General features: G+C 43.7%; 1 protein-coding gene and 1 pseudogene across 4 annotated transcripts; both read right to left on the minus strand.

The window, feature by feature from the left end:
* Positions 1 to 1201: 1201 nt before the first annotated feature.
* Positions 1202 to 21743, minus strand: LOC115796228 (transcriptional repressor p66 alpha-like). Of its 4 annotated transcripts, none has more exons than XM_030752523.1 (11): positions 21588 to 21743; positions 11208 to 11722; positions 9387 to 9519; positions 8999 to 9127; positions 5839 to 5916; positions 5618 to 5737; positions 5148 to 5333; positions 4052 to 4313; positions 3383 to 3804; positions 3031 to 3289; positions 1202 to 2516 (listed from the first exon to the last, which is right to left on the minus strand). In XM_030752523.1, exons 2-11 carry the CDS (start codon positions 11717 to 11719, stop codon positions 2377 to 2379), a joined length of 2241 nt encoding a protein of 746 aa, XP_030608383.1. In that variant the 5' UTR covers positions 11720 to 11722; positions 21588 to 21743; the 3' UTR covers positions 1202 to 2376. The 4 variants fall into 4 exon arrangements, with proteins under 4 accessions (XP_030608383.1, XP_030608384.1, XP_030608386.1 ...); XM_030752524.1 differs by lacking the exon at positions 21588 to 21743 and adding an exon at positions 21284 to 21426; XM_030752526.1 differs by lacking the exon at positions 21588 to 21743 and adding an exon at positions 20321 to 20444 and having other exon boundaries at positions 5148 to 5309.
* On the minus strand, positions 7659 to 7777 carry LOC115796516 (uncharacterized; annotated as a pseudogene).
* Positions 21744 to 23510: the final 1767 nt, after the last annotated feature.

Consider the following 23510-nt stretch of genomic DNA (forward strand, 5'->3'; position numbering starts at 1 on the left):
GGCTTCACCAGAAGATGCAAACCACTACTTAGCAAGAAGAAGAGGAAGGTCAGGCTGGAATCTGCTAAGAAGTACAGAAACAAGCCTCAGAAATTCTGGGACAAAGTTTTATGGACTGATGAGACAAAGATGAACCTTTACAGAGGTGATGGAAAGGCTAAAGTTTGGAAAAAGAAAGGATCTGCTCATGATCCCAAACATATGAGGTCATCTGTGAAGCACGGTGGAGGTAATGAAGTCATGGCTTGGGCTTGCATGGCTTCTTCTGGGTTGGCTCATTAATCTTCATTGATGATGTCACGCATGATGACAGCAGCACAATGAACTCAGACGTCTACAGAAACATTTTCCATCCATCCATTCTCTTCTCCGGAGCCTATCCCAGCTGTCACAGGGCAAAAGGGCTGTTGCAGGACTAGCACAGAGAGACAGACAACCATTCATGGTCACATTCACACCTACAGGCAATTCAGAATCACCAATTAACCTAACCCCAGTAACGGCAGGTTGTTGGACTGTGGGAGGAAACAAGAGTACCCAGAGAGAACCCACGCAAATATGGGGAGAACATGCAAACTCCACACAGAAAGGCCAGAGCCAAAGTGGATTCGAACCCAGACCTCCTGTGCTAACCACCGCGCTGCCCCCAGAAACATTTTGTCTGTCAATTTAAAGAAAGATGCAACCAAACTGACAGAGATCCTTCATCATGCAGCAAGAAAACAGAAAACACACTGCCAACACTACAAAGGAGTTCATCAGGGGCAGGAAGTGGAAGGTTTTAGACTGGCCAGGTTAATCTCAAGACTTAAACCCTGTAGAGCATTTTACCTGCTACAGAGGAGACTGAAGGGAGTAACCCCCCAAAAGAAATAGAGGCTGCAGCAAAAGCCTAGAAAAGCATCACAAAAGAAAAATGCAAAAGTTTAGTGATGTCAGTGGGTCACAGGCTTAATGCAGTTATTGTAAGCAAAGGATTTGCAACTATATATTAATTCTTATTCACTTTAATTTCTTTTATCTGTTCCAATACTTTTGCTCAAGAAAAAACAATGGCTTCAGACAAAAGGTGCCATTTTCTTAACTGTGTCTCAGATTGCAATGTAAATACCTGGAAATAATATAAGCACCTATCATAAGTTCAGAATACCAAAAGAAGTCACAGAGGCAGCGATATCCCAAAACAGCAGAGCAAAGAAACTGTTTAAAATGTAATATTTTTTTTTATTATTTCTTTCAGGAGCTAGGAAAAAAAGTAAACCAAATAAATTTAAACACAACTTTGTACATTGCAATTAAGATTACTGGAAAGCAGAGAAATTATGCATTATGGTGAAGGGTACAAGATGGTCTTGTGTAATCCAGAGTCTCGGTAGCTGGAAGATGTTTCCTTTGAGAACTGACTCAGGGCGAGCCTGTGTCTCACGTGGATAATGGATAAATATTGGAGGCAAGATTTCTGGCTCCCGTGTGGCAAATTCTGCTCCTTCAGAGTTTTGCATTTTCTCAGTGATGATGTAACACTCAAAATAATCTTACAATGTTGACAATATAAAATAAGCAAATTACAGATGGTAATTACAGATGAATTAAGCAATGACACCACGCTTCTTCAGCTAAGGTGCAAAATGGGCATAAGGGTAGGCATGCTGTTAAACAGGAAAAAAACAAAACAAAACAAAATAAACAACACAAAGCTAGAATAAACTTCAATTGTGGAAACCACATTATACTGAGTGATTTTTTAAACATCAGTCCAAAGGAAAAAGAAAAAAAAAAAAAAAAAAAAAAAAAAAAAAAGCAAAATAACTTACAGTAAATACAAAATCAATTCAAACCTTTAACTACATGGGTGATGTAATGAAAATTTTACAACTTGGTTATTTTGTTTTTACGTAAAATAAATGTGTACTCTGTTGAACGTGAAACTCTTGGGTGTGATATAACTATTCAAGTGTCAAAAGATTGGGTCCGTCTCACCCACATCATAGCAGAAAAGGGCTAATAAGCCTTAAACAGAGTACTCGTTTTTATTAAAAAAGGTACTCACAGCAGACATAATCTCCTATCGCACATCATTTAAATGACCCAGTCTGGAGGACAGAGCCCAGAGGAAGCTCTTCAAGTATTTTCTTCTTTTCCCAGTCAAATCAAAAGGGTTTCTGCACAATTATCAAATGATAGTAAGCCTCAAAATAAACATCAGAAAATAAGAAAACTAAAACAAAAATCATACAAAGGTATCAATTAAGGAACGTTTCTTCACTTTGAGAGATTGTGATTGCTTGACAGTCCTGCAGGGGCGCTGTGGACCATATTATTGGAAACGAGGAACTTTGACAGAAACTAGTAATGAGTAGCAGAGTACGGCTTTGACTATTTCCATGTGTTTGCAGTCTGCGAGATTGATGAACGAGAGGGGATCATGTCCAGCAGGTACTCCCTCTGGCGAGCGTCCACGGCGGCTGATGTCTTGTGACCTGTCAGGCTGGGGTTCACATAGGCCATGGTCACACCTGTGAACATGCAGCAGAGCAGCAGGTCAGGCCAGGCTGTGGAAAATCATTGCAGTGTTATGTCTAATGTTTCTTGAAAAACTGTATTATTGTCTAACACCTGAATATAAAGCCACCCACGGCCCCGTAACACACGGACAGACACCAAGGAAAAATGAACGAGAGTTATGCACTAAGCTAACACAGCAGTGAGACCCAGGAAAAGTATTAAACCACCAAACTCAGGGATTACAGCAGGAAAACAGAGATTAATTTCCAGGGGGGTGGGGGTGGGGGGTGGGGGGGGGACTGGAGAGTGGGAGTGCCTTGTCCGAAAACATTTCCTATTCATTATTTTCTTTCTAATGTGTAAGATTATAGCGATCAGATGTTTTTGCCTTTTTAAAAAGAAGCTACATTGCCAGCAGAAAATGTTGGATTTGGGATGTTAAAGGATTGCTTTAGGACCAGACAGGAATTTGAGAGAGAGCAGATGTCAGGCGTCAGAGTTGGGCTGCTATTAATGTGAGTCTACCTGTGTTGCTGCTGCTCTGCTTCTTCCATGCAGTGGATGAGGCACTACCTCCGCTGATAATCCTGTGGCCGCGGATTCCACTGCTGCTCACCTTTGAACTCTGCACAGAGTGGTGGGAAACATGGGCATGCTTACCTGGCCGGCTGACCAAAGCCGCGGCCGCCACTGCGCTCTGCAGCTGGGAGGAGGAGGAAAAGGAGTGGGGGACGCCTCTCATCCCCACTGATGAGACACCGTGGGACAGGTGACCCTGTGAGCTCTGAGGGAGGTTAGGAGACACAAAAAGGCTGTTTGAGCTACGGTGGCTTTGACTCCACAGGTGTTCTCTTAAAAGGACAAAGTGTTTTCCAACCTGCTTGATGGAGTGATGATGAATGAGGTTTCCGCGACTGGCCTGGTGGTGGTGCTGGAGGGAGGACACTCTGGCCTGAACCTGCTTCAGCTGCTGAGCCACTAGATGCTCTGCCTTCATTGATGAAGAGGCAGATGAAGAGGATGATGAGGTACTGTGGGAGATTTGTGAGGATGTCTGCTGAATTATACGCTGCTCTATTTCCTGCTCTTGCTGCAGTGCCTTGACAAATGCGGCTTTCAGCCTATTGGTATGCTCAGCTTTCAAAGCCTTTTTCTGATTGGATGACATGCAGTCTTCACACAGCACTGCCCCGCCTTTTGTCTTGTCCTGCCTCCAACGGCAGGTGAAGTCAGTGTTGCATTGGCTGCAGATGAAAGGTTCTCTGATGGTGGGCTTGGGCAGTGCTACACCCGTCTTTCCTGATTGGAAACAGAGAGAGGAAACCCAGAGGCAATGAACAAAAACAGTATGATGCCATAAATTTGCTGTGTACCCAAAGACATTTGTTCCACTACCAAAAGAAAACAAACAAACAAAAAGAGCAAACTGTCACAATTGAACTGCTACAACAGGAGACTGACTGGCATTCCTGATTCTTTTAACCTCTGTAACAACAAAACTAAAAAACACCAAAAAATTATATATACACATCTCATCAACACATACCTCTGTGGATGGTATCTAGCAGATTCTGCACCACCTCTTCCAGTCCCACCAGGTAAATGAATTCATTATTGGCTGCAGAGGGCAGGAAGTTAAACTCTGGGGCAGGGGGTTTGGGGGGAGGGATCTCCAAGAGGGTCTTCTCAAGTTGTTTCCGCAGAGCGAGTTTAGCGGCAGCCTGACGGCTGGCTGGAGAGTCATTCACACCAACTACAGACACACCGCCGCTTCCTAGGGAAGAGCCCTTCAAACTGGATTGAGAGCCCTGTGAGAACAAGCAAAGACAGGAAGAAACACGTGGTGTAAATATTCAGATCATAATATATGTGATTGTTTTAAAGCTCTGTCACGCTGTATTTAACATTTGTGCAAATGTTAAATGCAAACCCCCTGCACTAGAATTAAGCAGCTACTAAAATATGACCATGATTTGGTTTGTGAGCATATGTTTGTGCACAGCTCTTTTAAGGGCCGCCACAGCAGACCTCAGCCAGGTTGACGTCTGGACTTTGGGTCATTGCAACACCTTGATTCTTTTCTTTTTCAGCCATTCTGTTGCAGATTTGCTGCTGTGCTTGGGATCACTGTCCTGTTGCATGACTCAGTGTTGCTTCTGCTAACATGCGACTCTAGAATATTTTGGTACAGAGGAGTTCACGGTAGACTCAATGACACCAAGATGCCCAGGTCCTGTGGCTACAAAACAAGCCAGAATCATTACCCCTCCACCAGCGAAAACTTTCATTTTCACATGACTGTGCATCTACAGGTAACCTGAGTGCCCTACAAAGCGCCCTACAAAAACAGATCATTTGCATCACCTACCTGGTTTCCTACTGCCAGGTAGAAAAAAAATACAAATTTTCAAAACTACATGTAAACTTTTTGACAAAACGCTACATTTTATTTTTCATATTTTGTGCTTCTTGAACACTTGCTTGTGCCTCAACTTTCAATTAAAAAACATGACCAAATGAAATGTTTTTGATTATCAATGAAAGGAGTAGTTGTTGATATACACGAGTAAGCTTTCCGGTATTTCAAGATTTTTTTTTATTTTAATTATTTATTTTAACTTTGAGGAACTGCTGACACTAACCAGCGTGCTGCCGACTCTGATGAGGCCTGGTTGGATCATTCCTCTCTGGCCCTGGGCTTCAGTGCCTGAGGTCCGGGGACCCAACAGCAGAGGAGGAGGACCAGACCCTGAGCCTCCAGAGGCAGCCAGCTGTTGCTGCTGCTGCTGGCGGAGAGCCTGGATCTGCTGTGGAGATACAGAGATGGGCTAACCATGACAATGAGAGGGGGAACATGGAGGAGTGTCACAGACACGCAGGTAGTGGAGGACAAGGGAGGGACAGCAAAAAGCACCAAAGCAAAGAGCACACACACAAAGAGAGAGAGGCGCAAAGAGAGATCATAAGTCCTAAGTTTAAATATAATCTTTTCCCTGCTGTTTGTCTTTTGAGAGACAAGACCAACACTAAACCCCTTCAGGCCGTCATTGACAAAGATGAGATTTAAATATATAAAGAACAAAATCCTAAACAACATTTTCCCACAACTCACCTGAGCCCCTCTAACCAGAGGTGGCATGATGATCTGGGAGCCATGTTTGGATGAAACCTGCTGCCCTCCTCTCACCAGGGGTGGAGGGATGACAGTGCCTGAACTCCTGCCTGTCAAAATCTGTTTAAAAAATAAAATAAAACAAACATCAGAAGTGGCATCAACTACAGTGTGACTGCTTTCAAACTAATATTTTGCATGTGTGATATTAGTGTATTAACCTGCGGAGAGCCTTTATTGCTTGCAATTGTTCCCCGAATTAGAGGAGGAGGAGCAGATGAGCCAGATAAGCTTGAGGGCTGAAAAACAACATACAGAGATATTAAACAACAAGCAGTCCTTTACTCTGCTGAACAGCACACCACTCACTGCTTAACTGAACCAAATGGTGAATCTCACTGTCAATCAACATATTAATAGTAGCTGTCCTTGTCAACAAAATGCAGTGTAACACACGGTGGTGGTAACCCTTATCTGCAACATTTAAGCGTTGCCTGCATTATTCAATAGTTATTGTGCCTTTAATCTATTCACGCATTTAGACCAGAGTCCATCTTTTATATGCCTTCTATGCATAGTTTTTTCAACATTTTGACTTCAGTTATTTACATCATATTATCAGATAAAAAGAAAATGTGAAGAAGACTCATATAAAAAGATAATCTGATTCTGTAAGATAACCACAGTTTTTATCCTGGAACTGAAAGGGCTTTAATGCAGAAACTTATGGGTGGGGATTATAGCTAGTTTATGGCTGTTGTTGTTGCCCTCACAAACTTGCATTGCAGCTTGGTGTCCTTTTGGCTTGCAATGCACCTTCTGCATTTTTGTAACCTCGCTTGTGCAGCATGGTCAGATTGGGGACTTAAGCTTATAAGTGGGTCAGTCTTTGCTGCCATTTCAATGATTTATCAGTAGAGGAGCTGACAGATTCCCAGATTACAGAGTGGAAGTTGTTTGCACACTGTTAGACCTGTGCCCTACTACCACATATTTCAAATACAACGAGTGTTCCTACAGACAAAGGCACAGCTGTGCCCCCACTGTTTTCCCATTGTAGTCAACCTTTACATGGAGGAAGTGGAAAGTAAAGCTCTTGGTTCCTTCAAAGGGATAGCACCTAACCACTGGTACAGATATGTGGATGATACCTGGGTCAAAATCAAAACCCAAGAAGTAGAAGCCTTCACTCACCACATCAACTCAGTGGATAAATACATTAAGTTCACGAGGGAGGATACCAGGGATATCCTCCCTGGACTGTGTTGTGCTCATTGAGAAAGATGGACACCTCAACACTGAAGTTTATTGGTCCACTGTGAACAACCATCACTGAACAGAGTTGGTGGCTTACGACGCCAACTGACAGCAACCTACAATGCAGTCTCGAAATCCCTTCCCACTCAACCCCCACTCACACCTTAGTTCTGATGACCTCAATAGGTCACAGGACAGGGTGGGAGCAAGTTCTCACAGCGGTTTCACCCAAAACCCCTGATGATAATGACCAATGCCTTTTTTCAAACCTTGGCTCATGTGATGACACTCATGACTGATAGAGGGTCAATGACCACCTCCAAAGGGGACAACCCCCACAAGGGTTTAAATACCTGGGACTCTCCACTTTTTGGATTTAGAACTGAAGAAGCCTCTTGGATAAGAGGTGTAACATCTTTAAAAAAAATCAAAGTAGTCCAGTCACCTTTTTTCAAGCTCCCGAGACATTCAACACTGGTCACACTTAGCTTGACAAAGCTACCTCCGAATTCAGAGCGAGCTAATTCAATTCAATTTTATTTATATAGCTCCAAATCACAACAAACAGTCGCCTCAAGGCACTTTGTATTGTGGGTAAAGACCCTACAATAATACAGAGAAAACCCAACAGTCAAAACGACCCCCTATGAGCAAGCACTTGGCGACAGTGGGAAGGAAAAACTCCCTTTTAACAGGAAGAAACCTCCAGCAGAACCAGGCTCAGGGAGGGGCAGTCATCTGCCGTGACTGGTTGGGCTGAGGGGAGAGAAAAGACATGCTGTGGAAATTACAGCACCTGGTATTCCCAGGTGGTCTCCCATACAAGTACTAACCAGGCCCGACCCTGCGGAGCTTCAGAGATCAGTCGAGATCGGGCAGGTTCAGGGTGGTATGGCCGTAAGCCAATGGCTCAATCATTCAAGTAAAGATAGGACAGCAACCTCCTTGCATCTGATTGGTGATTGTATTTTTTTTTTCACATTCTGTGACTAATTGCAAGTTGTGGTGACTAAATGGTTGCCCAGAGCTTCAGGGTGTTGCACACTCACAATCACATTTGATCACAAGTCAACTGCACAGGCCGCCTGATAGGAGGCAACATTTCTGCAAACAGTTGCAGTCTGACTTGGACTGACTGCAGTCACTCTCAGAGAGGTCTGCAAATAATTGCCATCTAATTTATGAATGCAAACAGATTGCCAAAATGTTGCCATCGGTCTGCATGAGTCTTTGTCAATGAGAACAACTTGAAGGGACTCGACGCAACTGGCTACCAGCTGGATGTATTCTGGTTACATTACTATAGAACAGGCAGGCTGCTGAGCACAAATCTAATAGGTAATTGTGAATTTCTGTTAAATGTGAATTTTTGTCTATGCAGACAGCAACAGATATGTGATGTTTTCAATGATTTATCACAGTTAATTGCCGTATTATCAGAACCAGATTGAATTTAATTGCCAACTTGACCCCATTTAATCACAGACTGATAGCAGACTGACTCCAGTTTATAGCAACATGTATGACATCACAAAAATAAAGTGAGTTTAACTTTCAGGACATAATTTGCAGATTAAAAAAAGCTGATGAATAGCAGTATATGTTATTGCAATACTCAGCATATTACAAAATGTTAAAAATCGCAATAATATTGTATCGTAGTATTGTGACAATATATCAGTATCATTCCCATCTCTACTTTACAAGCATGAAGTACCGCCGAACTGCTGAAAATCAGACGGATATCTGATCCAAATATCAGATCAGTACACTCTTACAGGGCTTTCAAATTGTTTTGGAGTAGCACTTGGCGCGGGAAATGGAGACGGCGGACGGCACAAAAAAATGTTTTTTTTAGGAAAATTAATAAGTAGACGGCGCAGAGGGGTGGAGTAGGTGGAAAATGCGCCTGCCACCGGCATAATTTGAAAGCCCTGTCTTAGTAAGGATGGGAATCAAGAATCAGACCCCACCGTGAACCACTACCAAACTGTTTAATCCGAGCTTCAGGCTTCCTCTCCCCCACAGAAAACTGAACAGGAACAATAAAGATCACTGACCTATTAACAAATACCTATCCGAGTATGCGATGCTGTGTTGATGTGGGTGAAAACTGATGGTTACCTTCTGTAGAGTGTCCCTCTGAATTTGGCTCTGTCGCAGTTTCTTCAGCAGCACGAGCTTGGCCTCCTCCAGTCTCAGCTCCTCCTTGAGCTGCTTAATGATACGCTCCCTCTCAGCTGGGCTGCTCTTCTACATTCAACAGAGCACAGCGGCACTTACACCACACACATTACAAAAAATGAAATGCTTTCAGGTGACTGAAATGTTACCTGAACCTCCCCTGATCCCTCTGTGTCCACAAACCCCTGACCATCTGACTACATAATGCAACATCTTTGAGGTCAGAATGTGCTTGCACCCCAGTACTAAAAATCTATAAAAGCTCACAGCTAAGTGAGTTTCAAACTCTTTCTTGCAATGCATGATTTCTAGCTTTCGTCTCTCTCACCATGAGCAAGTCTGTGTCCAGCTCCTTAAAGTGGCTCAGCCCATTCATCGGCGGACTAGGGGAGTCATTATCTGACAAAATGATCACATCGTCATCTTCAGGGGATGGAGGACGCTTCTCCCTTTTAATACTGCTGGGCAAAAGAAAGAAAAGAAAAAAAAAAAAGAAAAGACAACAGCATTCAAATTTATATTTCATTATGGATTTTATCATCAGGTATGTTCCTTCAGGACTTCCACAGCCTGACCACATCACTACTTGTCTATCAGCTCACTCCACCTATCTATTCTAGTCAAAATTAATTTGAAGGCAAGATTTTCTCCCCCGTGAATGCCCTGTGCCTAAATGTGTACACATTTCCAAAAAGGTACGGTGCATTTGAAACACCAGCGTCCCCAGTGAAAAATCATAAATGTGATTGGAGTTTAAGCCGGGTTTAGCTGCGCTGTATGAGTTCGTAGTGACAGATCCGGTGGGCTGAGAAGCTTCAGAACATTTACGGCTGTTTGAGGCAAGATAAAGTACAGCTTGACTGGTTCAAATATTGGCAACCATTACTAATGTCTGTATTTAAGGAGGTCTGCTCCTCAACCACAAATATAATTTATGACCGCAGGTTTATCCTCTTCACTGTAATCTAACAAGTCCAGACAGTGCTCCACACAGCTTCTATTCATGTTGGAAGCTTTTCCAGCAACAAGGGGAACAGGCTTAAATGCCAAGGAGGGGCAAGGTGTGACTGACTTAAAGCTCCAGTGAAGGTCTTTAAGTCACAATGAAATGGCTGCTTGAGAGCATGCATTTCCTGTTGAAACAGGATACTGTGGCAGGCATCTGAGGCATTTAGGGGTGACCTGTATATGAGTAAATACATCTCACGAGGCATGCTAAGGAAATCTTGGAGGAATTTTGGATCAGGGCTCACTTCTATCTACAAAACCACATCTTTATGCACATATTACTCATACCCCCTCCAAACACTTACAGCTCCAACTGCAAAGTGACTAGTTGAGCTGCAGGCTATATGCGAGAGCAGATGACCTAAATAGTTTGACTAGTGGCACTCAAAAAAACCCTGAAAGACAGGAGCAATGCTCCTGTTAAAATAAGAGTGGCCTTATGATTACACAGATTATGCATTTCTGTGAAGCATAAGAATTTGTTAAAGTCAACAAATGACGACACGAGGCCCGTCTCCTCTCCTTGCCGTCCTCTTTATGTGCGTGTGTGTTTATTCATGTGTGTGTTAGTCTCTCCTGAGGGCTTAGCGCCATCATCACTTCCTGTGGATTAATCACTTCTCTTCCAAAGAAGTCACGTGACCTCAAAGTCATCATCACGTGACACATTCACTTTTCCTCCCATCCCTCAACCCCCCACCCCCCACCCCCTCCCCTCACTGTTCCTTCCACTGTGGAAACCATGGCAACAACCGGCTGGAACCAGTTTGTGACACACACGGCTTCATTTTGTGTTTGGGGAGTTTTTAGGGTTCAGGTGGTGGAGAGGGGGGAAAATGGAGGTAGAGTAAAAGTTCAATATCACCTCTGAGCCACACACACATGCATCCAGCTCCCCTTCCCGCTACACAGCAGGATTACAAAAGTAACTTTAAAACATTTTTAGTCTGTTCATATTCAAATAAGGTGCCATTTATCCTTTTGTAAACCCCCGTAAGTGACTTTTTAGAACAAGATGTCTAGACAACGAGCCAGCAGTCATTCGGAAAAGCCACAAGACTCCTTTAAATTTCAGCACTTTCACATATTTGCTTTTGTGGTTGTCAGAGCTAAACAGAGTTTACTATGAACGGTTTCTCACCCTCTGGAGGTGCTCATGTCCACGGGCTGCTCTCCTGTCTGAACTTCAACTTTAATAGTGGCCTTTACTTCTCCTGCAGCCAGCATGCCGCTGGATGCCTTTGGCTCCGTCTGACGGACGCGGCTCCTTGTATCCATTGCCCTTGCTCTGTCATTGCAGTCAGTCCGATTGTCTGAGCTCGGTTCAACCATCTGCTGTTTCTGGGTCCGATTCTGATCATCCTTCACCGGCTCAGCGGTCAATGGTAACACTAAAGATAATGGCAAACGGCTCTGATCCTGCTCCTGCTCCTTCTCGTGCTCTGATCCGGACGTAGTCCGGCTCTGACCGTCCTGTGCCGGTGTAAGTTCGGGTTTAGGTTTAGTTTGTGTCTGTGTTGTGGATTCAGATTGATCCAGTTTAGGTTTTTTGTTTTCATTGTCAGCATTGGAGGTTTCTACAGACTGTGGAGCAGCCTCCCTCTCCAGCGCCCTCTTCTGGCTGCGTGTCTGGCGGACAGCCTCCTCAGACATCCCCTGTAAATAGAAGGAAGAAGAATAACAAAGTTATGTGATGTCTTCTGATTTTCATCCCAAATCCCAAACTGACCCAAAGGGAAAAAAACAATCAAGTTTAGACTGAAAATAGTAGGTGTAAACACTCTGAACCAAATACAGTATGTTTCACTGGAATTTAATGTGAAAGACCAACACAAAGTGGTATACAATTGTGAAGTGGAAAGAAAATTATACATGATTCAAAACATTTTTTACAAATAATAAACTGAAAAGTGTGGTGTGCAAAAGTATTGAGCCCCCCTGAGTCAATACTTTGTGGAACCACCTTTTGCTGCAATTACAGCTGCAAGTCTTTTAGGGTATGTCTCCACCAGCTTTGCACATCTAGTGACTGAAATTTTTGCCCATTCTTCTTTGCAAAACAGTTCAAGCTCAGTCAGATTAGATGGAGAGCATTTGTGAACAGCAGTTTTCAGATCTTGCCACAAATTCTCAATTGGGTTTAGGTCTGGACTTTGACTGGGCCATTCTAACACATGAATATGATTTTTTTTTTTTTTTTAAACCATTCCATTGTAGCCCTGGCTTTATGTTTAGGGTCGTTGTCCTGCTGGAAGGTGAACCTCCGCCCCAGTCTCAAGTCTTTTGCAGACTCCAACAGGTTTTCTTCCAAGATTGCCCTGTATTTGGCTCCATCCATCTTCCCATCAACTCTGACCAACTTCCCTGTCCCTGCTGAAGAGAAGCAGCCCCAGAGCATGATGCTGCCACCACCATATTTGACAGTGGGGCTGGTGTGTTCAGAGTGATGTGCAGTGTTGATTCTCTGCCACACATAGCGTTTTGCATTTTGGCCAAAAAGTTCAATTTTGGTCTCATCTGACCAAAGCACCTTGTTCCACATGTTTGCTGTGTCCCCAACATGGCTTCTGGCAAACTGCAAACGGGACTTTTTATGGTTTTCTTTTAACAATGGCTTTCTTCTTGCCACTCTTCCATAAAGACCACATTTGTGCACGACTAATAGTTGTCCTGTGGACAGATTCCCCCACCTGAGCTGTGGATCTCTGCATTTCATCCAGAGTCACCATGGGCTTCTTGGCTGCATCTCTGATCAGTGCGCTCCTTGTTCGGCCTGTAAGTTTAGGTGGACGGCCTTGTCTTGGTAGGTTTACAGTTGTGCCATACTCTTTCCATTTCCGGATAATGGATTGAACAGCGCTCCGTGAGATGTTCAAAGCTTGGGAAATCTTTTTATAACCTAAGCCTGCTTTAAACTTCTCCACAACCTTATTCCTGACCTGTCTGGTGTGTTCTTTGGACTTCATGATGCTGTTTACTCCCCAATATTCTCTTAACCAACCTGTGAGACTGTCACGGAGCAGCTGTATTTGTACTGAGATTAGATTACACACAGGTGGACTCTTTTTAGTCATTAGCAGTCATCAGGCAACTTCTGAATGCAATTGGATGCACTCAGAGAAAAGGGGGCTGAATACTTTTGCACACCACACTTTTCAGTTTATTTGTAAAAAATGTTTTGAATCATGTATAATTTTCTTTCCGCTTCACAACTGTATACCACTTTGTGTTGGTCTTTCACATTAAATTCCAGTGAAATATATTTATGTCTGTGGTTGTAATGTGACAAAATATGGAAAAGTTCAAGGGGTATGAATACTTTTGCAAGCCACTGTATATTGCATCAAATATAAGCCTCTTCATTGTATAAAGCTGTAAATCAACATTAAATCACTTAACACTTAATGATAATTGAAATACCCACAGGCATTTTGCTATACTTAAGAGAAAAAGAAAGAGCTCTTAGTTGTTTTACAAAATCCATTTATATCCATTTATTGCTTGACTGACACATTTAGGCTCGTTCATCAGTGTCATCAAATATGTACTTAGTGAACATTTTTAAGTTCTTGGTTTTATAAACTAGCTTGAAATGGATAAAGTGGACATGTTTGACATTGGGTGAGGCAAAACTTAAACACCACACCTCAACTGCACTTCTCCAGCTTATGGCTGTTTAATGTACCACCCATGTTTTCCACTGGACGCGCCCTACTGCCAGGGACAATGAACCACATGATCCTAGGCACAGCCTTAGCAGACATGCATGTGGCTTTACACTTGCCAGCCACTTTATTAGGTATACCTGTTCAACTGCTCGTTAATACAATTATCTAAATCAACCAGTCGCATGGCAGAAACTCAGTGCATTTCAGGCACGTAGACATGTTCAAGATGACCTGCTAAAGTTCAAACCTAGCATCAGAAAGGAGAAGGAAGGTGATTTAAGAGATGTGGCATTGTTGTTGGTGTCAGATGGGGTGATGTGAGTATTCCAGAAACTGCTGACCTACTGGGATTTTCCCACACAACCATCTCTCGGGTTTACAGAGAATGGTCCAAAAAGAGAAAATATCCAGTGGGTGGCAGTTCTCTGGGTAAAAATGCCTTGTTGATGCCAGAGGTCAAAGAATGGCGACATTGCTTTGAGCTGACAGGAAGGCAACAGTAACTCAAATAACCACTTATTACAACCAAGCTATGCAGAAGAGCATCTCTGAATGCACAACACATCAAATCTTGAGGCAGATGAGCTACAACAGCAGAAGGCCACAGCAAACTGCACTAAGAACACAAAACTACAGTTCACACAAGTTCACCAAACTCGAACAGTAGCAGATTGAAAAATTGCCGTCTGGTCTGATGAGTCTCGATTTCTGCTGCAACGTTCGGAAGGTAGAGTCAGATTACACTGTAAATGACTGTGATATGTGTTATAATAACCCCAATGTGAGCCACTAGCTAAAATATGTCAGTCAACCAATACAGTTGTTCTTTACACTATGTGTGTTGCTGGAGCTTTAACTCCTTCAGATTGTTTATCCCTAACGTGGTCATTTCAGGCACGAGGGCAACGGCCTCATCCAGCTGCTGTTCAAACTTTCTGTTTGGGAGGGGCAACCAATCAGAAGAAAAGTGGCTTAAAGGAAGAGGCGATAAAACAGCTTATTTCAGACAGTGGATGAATTGAGGGGCTGCACCAAGGCCCAGAATAAGACAGATAAGGATTATGATGAACTGTGAATCACAGAAAGCTACTCTAGTTGAGTCCAAGAATGAAAATATGGAGCTAAAGAAGAAAATCATAGAGCCCCTTTTACTTAGTCACATCATTCTTGCAAGGTTAATATGATAGGACAACCTTACAGAGCTATTACCCAATAATATATGAAGATATCTAGTTTACCAACTGCATTTGTGATTGTGTGCCTATCATTCAATAATGACGCAGACAAAACTGACCTTGAACCAGCTGCAGGGGACATGGTCTGAAAATGGCACCCAGACAAAACATGTTGGATTAACATGGTCACATGGCCAAGATGTTGACTCAAGTATAATTCCAAAACATCCCATTATCCAAATCTCAGCCTAAACTAAAAGCCCGAAGAAGGGGAGACTAGGAAAGTAAGTGCTCAGTGTTCAGGGCAAAGCAGAAAATCTCATCTGTGTGAATCTAACAAAGGTCTTTTGAAAGACTGCAAAACCAACAACAACAAAATGTTGCAGAGAGAAAAATAACAGCTGGAAGAACATGACAACATCATCACCAAATTAGAGTTAAAGGGACTTAGAGCAGAGCGGAAATTTACTGGAGCATGATTTCTGTTCAAATATTCATAACAACTCACAAATCCACATATTTAAAAAACCTATGTATTCACATGGAATGATTTTTCATTGGTTGCAAGGAGTCTACCTTATACAAGTTTTTCCGAGTGGAGCACCAGATCTGTTTCTATCCAATATCCCCTGAACAACAGTTTCATTCCCCACCAGATGTTGACATGGCAGCAGTAGTGGAGATGAGCACATACAGCAGCTTGCTCTGTCAGACAGAAGAGCATTACAGAGTGCACTTGTGCCCTCACAAAAGTGCACCGGTACATGGTACATAGTGTCACACATTATCCCTACAGTAGCTGCTCCGAATCACTCAGAGTCAGGTCAGAAATGAGAGCGGAGACATGGGAAGATGGTGGATTCTCCACATTAGTCAATACATGTTTATGGTTTTGATAATGGCCTATCACACTGTTTGTCTGAACATCTCTGATGCACTTTCCATATCAGTGAATATTGACCCATTTATGTATAATAGCATCCTGTGGACTAACACAAGATTTGCAAGAGAGTTGATCATCCCACTGATGAATCTGTGGATTTTGGGCATCATATGGCTCTTAGATGTTTCAATCAAGATAAATTATCTAGTGTACACCAATATGCCTATATATAGGTACAGTATGCGTTTAATAGGGCGGAACATGACTCATAGTTTCCATTACTAGTGCTGCAGATAGTGCTGCAGACTTACATACTGTAGTTTGGTACATGAATGACACTGTAAGCAGAAACCTGAATGCTGATATAATCATGATGGGTTTCCTTAGAAATGTTATATCCAGAGCAATAGCCAAACCAGGTAAGGCTCATTATTGTTCACTGTGTACACATTCATTGAATTGGTCGTTATTGAATGTGTAAAAAGGTAAATGTTGATCCATATGGCATGCTGCACGGAGAGGAGACAACCTGTGCTCAAAGTTCAGAGGATCTCAAACAGACGGCACATTCAGACATATAAACGATCTTGCTCTTCGCATGAAGCAGCAGCACAGCGCAGTTATGCACTTATGCATATTTATGTCTTTATGTTAGAGAACCGAGACCCAGTCCTCCCAGGACTGTTGCGGCCCTCAGTCTGCCCAGCGACGCGCCACAGGAAGCTACGTGTTTTTTGTTTTTTTTGAAGGGGGGGGGCTACAATTAACCCTTACAACCTGGGCTACTTCTCCATGACACACACCGTACGCACTCTCACCCCCCCTCCCCTTCCTGTTCTCAGAATGGTTATGGCGGTGAGCATTAAGCACACTTAATGTATCCATCATGTGCCCATACAAAATGCATGTAGTGACAATGTAGCAGGCAGAAGAATCATCTGATAGCAGAGAGCTGACTAAGTTTTATAATACTCTGACATCACTGAGACACACATGACATGACCCTTCCCAGGATTCAGTGGGACACACAAAGCACTTTTCCTGAGAACCGGTTTAAACCGGTTGGCTTGTGTGTGTGTGTGTGTGTGTGTGTGTGTGTGTGTGTGTGTGTGTGTATGACAGAGAGAAGCTGAAGCTGGTTTTAACCCTTCAGGTGCTGGAGCAGGCGCAGGGCTTCCACACTGACGGCCATTATTACAGTGTGTGCATGTGTGTGTGTGCTGAGGCGGGGGTGGGGTGTTGTGATGACATTATTAATTTCTGGCGCATATAGCTGTGAAATGATGCTGCTAGAAGGAATTAGACATGGGGAACGCCACCCATCCCCACACCCACCCCGCAACCTTACACGGGCACTGACCCTATCTTTGTAATGGGGGATCTTTAATGGCTGACAGGTTTCACATTTCATCTCCATGGCAGTTTACACACAATTCCTTCAAACCCCCAACGCATGCACACACACACGGTGGACCAGACGACCTTTCGCCCTCCCACCCAAGAACTTGACATCACATGCAACCAGTGCAAAACCTGAAAGCAACCGAAAGCAAAACTGAACTTGACATGTCTCTCAAATTCAGGCAGTGCAGACAAACTTAAATGCTCACTTTACATACACATTAGTAGGAAGAGCTACACTGTCCATTTCAATATTACACTTGTTATAGCAGCAGGCAGAGTGATTAGTGTCATGGTATGATCTGAATCATACTGTATACAACATCATCCTGTTAAATATTCAAATCAGATGGAAATCCTCAAACAGCATTTAACGACACTGCAAAGACTTGGCTGCACAGAGAGGGACAGTGTTGTAGTGGCTGTCTAGTTGCTGCTTCTTTAGGACATTTTCACCAGCTCAAAAGTTCTCCATCTGCATTTCTTTCCAAAGTATAGACATACATTTGACTCAAATCTCTTTTGACCATGACCAAAAGTTCTATGGTCTCCACGGTCTTTGGTGAAAAGGAGCACAATTTCTCTGTCTTTGAACAATAATGGCATATTTCCCACAATGTTACTCACTCTTCCACTGTAGGGACCATAACACATTACTAGATATACTGTACACCAGAACAGACTAGTATTCTTCAGTAGCCCCACAAGCATCTGCACCACTGAAGCTCTTCATTCAGAAAATGTAACTGTCACAAATATACTACATCATAAACTATGAGCCACTCCACTGAAGCCCACTGAGCAAAAACATCTGAATGTATTAAAACTTTTTATATCAGTATTTTAAGATTATTTAATTTAAAATATATAAAATGAGCAGCTTTAAGATTTAAAAAAAAAAAAACCTCAATAGCTTTAATTTAATGACATTAAAGAACAAAATGAAGACTCTCTCAATCTGAAGGTTACAGTTATGTTTTATAAAAATTTTAGCTCTTTCACGTGCACAGTATGCACATTGTGCTTTCCAGCATTTGATTGTACTTTGGAGCTTTCCATGTGCACATCAGCATAATGACCACAAGGTCTGCCCTATAACAAATATCACCTATGTCAATATAATATTTAAGAAATAACAATTAATGAGAATTAATATGGCTCTTACATACATGTAAGATGCCTGACCAACAGCAATCCAAACAGCAAGTATGTGAGTTGAATTTTAGTGTCCATAAAGTTGCCAATCCAGCTCTGGTCTGCTGTCTCACATGGCCAATAGGCATTTGACTACTTTTTGTTACGTTTCTCTAATCACACCCAATCATCTCGTTAACAACTGCAGTGTAATTAAATCACAGTGATCACTGCCACATTATCAAGTTGCACGGTGTAGGTACTTGACTTCCTAACATGTGTGGCTTTCACCAACGTAGGTTCTGCGTACTTTAATCGAGTATCAGGTTCCTACCACTATCAAGGTACTGTCTTCTCTGCTTTGCGTTCCTGCTATGAGATAGTAATTTATCACATTGATTCTGTCAACTATCAGTCAATCATCCTTCACTCACACCAGCAGCCTCGCTCTCAATCATCACTGATGTCCACCTTCGCATGCAGTATGTGTTCAGCACTTTATTTACCCACTGAGAGACCTTTTACCCTGTGAAAACATATTTCTACATCACACAAGGGCTTCAGGAAACTGTGCAACTATGCAGCCACACTACCTCGGAAAACTGCTGAACCAGCAAAGTATTCTTATCCATTACCTGGCTGCATCTGTCAGAATAACAAATGATAACAATGATAGTTTCCATGCACTAACTAAAAGCAAAACCTTCACGGCCTGCTCACAATAGAAGAATTTCATCTGAGTGTGTATACTTAAATAAAATGTTGCTTTGGAGCTCGTTATGGCCAGAGCTCACTTTTGTGAATCACTGACTTGCTCAGTTAAATAACTTGAGATCTTGACAGCTCAGAGCTTCATGCGGCAGCTAAACGTCACTGTCTACACAAAACGGGCTGAAAAGGCAATTAGAGAGCAAATTGCTCCACATGTATTTGATGACGTCTCTGACGCTTGACCAAACAGGCGCCCTGTGACCCCAGTAGTTATGTGGAGCAGCTCGAAATGTAGCCAGCAGATGACCCTTTACAGAACAGTAGTTGATTGCACAACTGCTCTGGACAAGCCTTGTATGTGAGATCGCTGGAACAGTGCTTTCTGGAATGGCTGAAAATCCATGAGCCGTTTCTGACTCACTCAGTCTCATCATTTTAATATAACAAAAACAATCACTATGGGGTGGATAGTACTACAACTGCATCACGCTGCTGATGCACTGTTTCTACACTGTCAGTAAGGACAGGTACCTCAACAGCCAAAGCATTCCCCTCTCCTCTCAACACCCCCTTCACTAAAGGCAACCTGCATATTGTTGACATGTAAATAATGCTTTACAAGGCCTTTGTTCGCACAAACAACTGAGGGTTCATTCCAGATCACCACAAAGAGGCAATAAAGTCTCCTAAAAGCAGCTTGCTTTCCCACAATGCCATCCTCAGTTTACATGGCATGCAAGGGGACTTTTAAGTGGGGACTTTTAAGTGGCTGCATTGTGTTGCAGTACTGTAGTACTGACTAATAAATATATGAGGAAATTCTAGGTTTTCACAGTCTTACAATAGCAGCATTCACCTACATATTTGTAGTTCTTGGATTACACGATAAAATAATGCAATACTAGATTGATCATTTTTACAGCATACCTTAATTTTATAATCAAATTGAATAATTTTAAAATCAATAAAACATTTACTTAGCTCATGTAACAAGAACTTCTGAAGTTGTGCATTGCAATAACTCACACCTGCTCCCTTTTTAATAGTCTAATAATGGGTACACTTTAAGTTATTATGATTGTAACTTGGGAAGCAAGTTGACACATGTCAACAGGCATTATGCAGTTATGTCCTGTACAGGTGACATTATGCAATAAAACCCTGAGATCAATTAACGCAAAATTAATTAATTAATTAAACACTTAAATGATCACGAATCAACAACAGTAACCAGTGCCGTCACATCGCAGCGTCAGTCCGCATGTGGTTTGCTTGAACATACCATGAGCAACGCCGGCTTCCGTCATATTCAGTCATTAAACATTTCCACGATTTAAATCCATCTCAGTGCGTCCACATGAACGGACAGTAAATATTTAGCGCTGAACCGGTCTGATGGCAGGAATCCTGATCTCGCAGCTTTGTCCCGAAGCGCTGCAAACTCGCGCGGCTGTGTGCTGGGGAAATGTGCGCGCTTATGTGTGTATGTGTGTGCGTGCGTGCTCCCGTCTGGCTGAGAGGAACAGACAGAGAGGGGAGTGTGTGCGGTGTGTGTCAGAGTGAGTGCGAGTGTGTGTATGTGTGTGTGTTCAGCTTTAAGAGGAGGAAGACTACGGTTGTCACAGAGAGAAGTAGGAAGATTAGCTACCAGATAGCAGAACCAATACTGGTGCCACGGGGCTTAAAAGCGGGCAGCGGCGTCCACCATTAACGTTTCAGCAGCCACTACACCATCCAAAAACCAAACTCAGCCCTTTAAAAACTAAACCCAGCCCACACTACATGTGCAACTAGCCGGCTTTTTTATTATTGACACCGCCTCGGAGGAGGTGTGCGTGTTATTAGTTAGCGAGCTAACATTAGCTTCATCGCACAAACAAAAACACGAAGCCACTTTAGCTCGGATAAAAGCACTTCATGTGTGACCGCGAACGGCTGCCGGCCACTTTAAGCCAAACTACTGAAAGTCCTCCAGCCGGTCGGTTTGCTCGTTAACATGACCCACACAACCAGAACCGAGCCCGAATCGTTGACCTGGCTCGCACCCCGATGCGGGACAACCGTCAGCTCAAAAAGGGACCCTAAACTTTCATCATACTGCCCTAAAAGTCCGGCTCTATGAGCCTCACCGGGACTGTTTACCTGTATGTCCCCTCCCGAGGAAAAACCTTCGAGTCGGAACTCATAAATTTCATCGACCGGCCCACGGACTGAGCCGCCGCCGCCGAGCCGCTGTAATCCTTACCTCATTAAACGACTTCTAACGCATCAAATCAAGTCCGGTCATCATAATTACAAGCCGGTGCTCCCGAGGAAACGTTAAATAAAAGAAATTTTGGCTGAGAGAGCCAACCCCCCCACCCCTCCTCTCATCCCCAGTGCTCAACCTTTGGCTCTGCGGAGAAGTGTTACTTTTCAACAGCCCATCAGCTTCTTTATCGTCACAGATAGGTGGAGGAAAACCTGGCTCCTTTCGACGAGTCCGAATAAAAGGCTCCTCTCGATCCCCTTACTAAAAAAAAACTTCGGCTTCACATAAGTCAACTTACTCGGTAGCTTTGTCGCCCGTTCTTCGCCGATGGTCGACCGAGGAATGTTTAATCTGCAGTTAACCTCGATAAATCGTTGCTTTTTTTGAAATCCAGGGGATATCCTCTTTTTTCGGCCCTCCCCGCTGCCGCGTCTGTTGCCAAATAATGCGCCTCAACACACATGGAGCCGCTGCGTCCTCTTAGTGGGCATGCGCACCTCGGTATACCAGGGCGACCGGATCACATCATGTAAGTCACTGACCACCAAGGGCCAAAGCAGGACGACAATGTCAGGGCCCCCCCGGGGTCCCCGGAGTGACCCATGAGTGTAACAGCAAGTATACAGATCCCCTCCAATACACACTCACACTCTCACACATAGACACACACACACACACACACACACCATGTTACAGTAGGGACCCATGAATATGTAAAACATCACACATTTCAATCCCAAACACTCAGCAGCATCATATTTGCACCACCACAGTTTCCACTGTGACTCTAACTCCAAGTCAAGACTCAGGTCTCAGATGCTGGAGTCGCTTTGTTGCCAGTATGATGAGCACAGTGAAACTAGTGACGCCACAAACTTAGCATGTGGACAAATTTTCATTTGTCCACAAAACAATAGGCAGATAGCAGCTGCAAGAGCATGCAATCAGAAAATCCAGTCAACTGCGCCCAGGTCCGGACCCTTAAAGGTCTCCAAAGTGCAACCAAATGCTGATTTATTTCTACTAAAGTATATTATCCACTAATGGGGGTCCTGTTTTATTTCATAATATTGAATCTGTGCCTGGCAGAGCCGACTGTGTCTAAATCTATTTATCAAACCCTTATTTTTTGTTATGTTGCGCTGATGTAGTCCATATGGGCACATATTTAATCAAATTAGTAGTTCATGCTATCGTTACATGCCTGATATACCTAATTAAAACTGAGATTGTTCACATTTGAACCAGCAAGTGATGCACAGTAAACATGACACCAAGCAGTGTAATGTTTGCATTCTACTTGATGAAAATTTTGAGGTAGCTCGCACAGTGGGAGTGGGTTGCAGGGGTTAACAGGGGGCCAGCTGTAAATTTATGCTACAGACTCTTCCCCTATTTCTTTGATTAACCCTAACAGATGTCATGAGGGGAGTTCCAGTAAATACATATATCATATCATATAAATATTCAACAAACACATTATCTGCTGAGCTCAGACTGTGATCTTACACCAGCAAATTCAGTGCCATGTTTACCTTCAGCATCTCTACAGCAAACTGCATCACCATCACATCCTCGGCATCATATAATTATCCGGCCTCACATTTCTCTCCCTGACCTCAAATTACGATCTAATGTAACCATCCTCACTTATCTCCTGATTCAGAATCACTGTGCGCAGCAGCATGTGATGCAACTCAGAATAGATCCAAGTCATGAACCCAAACATTAAGGCTATTTGCATCTCTCTTTACAGTGTGTGTGTGTGTGCGTGTGCGTGTGCGTGTGTGTATGTGTGTGTGTGCGTGTGCGTGTGTGAGTGTGTGTGGGGGGGGGGGGGGGGGGGGGGGGGGGGGGGGGGGGGGGGGGGGGGGGGGGGGGGGGGGGGGGGGGGGGGGGGGGGGGGGGGGGGGGGGGGGGGGGGGGGGGGGGGGGGGGGGGGGGGGGGGGGGGGGGGGGGGGGGGGGGGGGGGGGGGGGGGGGGGGGGGGGGGGGGGGGGTGGGGGGGGGGGGGGGGGGGGGGGGGGGGGTGTGGGGGGGGGGGGGGCGGTGTCAGAGGAGGGTTGCTTTAAAGAGCGGTCAGCCAGCCCTGCAGTTACAATCAGATCCAAACATGCAAGTCCAGAGCACTCTCAGCTGGGTCATACTCCGTCAGTGACAGAGTCGCTTCTGTAAAGGCTCCAGCTGGTGTGCTCTTTCATGACAAGACCTGCATCCCTTC

The sequence above is a fragment of the Archocentrus centrarchus genome, chromosome 17 (genome assembly GCF_007364275.1).
Source record: "Archocentrus centrarchus isolate MPI-CPG fArcCen1 chromosome 17, fArcCen1, whole genome shotgun sequence".
NCBI classification, from domain to species: domain Eukaryota; kingdom Metazoa; phylum Chordata; class Actinopteri; order Cichliformes; family Cichlidae; genus Archocentrus; species Archocentrus centrarchus.

Excerpts from the sequence above, each read along its gene's own strand:
- LOC115796228 (XM_030752523.1), bottom strand. The coding sequence starts at position 11,719 with ATGTCTGAGGAGGCTGTCCGCCAGACACGCAGCCAGAAGAGGGCGCTG. Across the intron at positions 5,917-8,998 it reads AGAGGGACACTCTACAGAAG|CCCTCAAGCTTATCTGGCTC; the intron begins GTAACCATCAGT and ends GTTGTTTTTCAG. Across the intron at positions 5,334-5,617 it reads CTCTGGTTAGAGGGGCTCAG|CCCATCTCTGTATCTCCACA; the intron begins GTGAGTTGTGGG and ends TGTCATGGTTAG.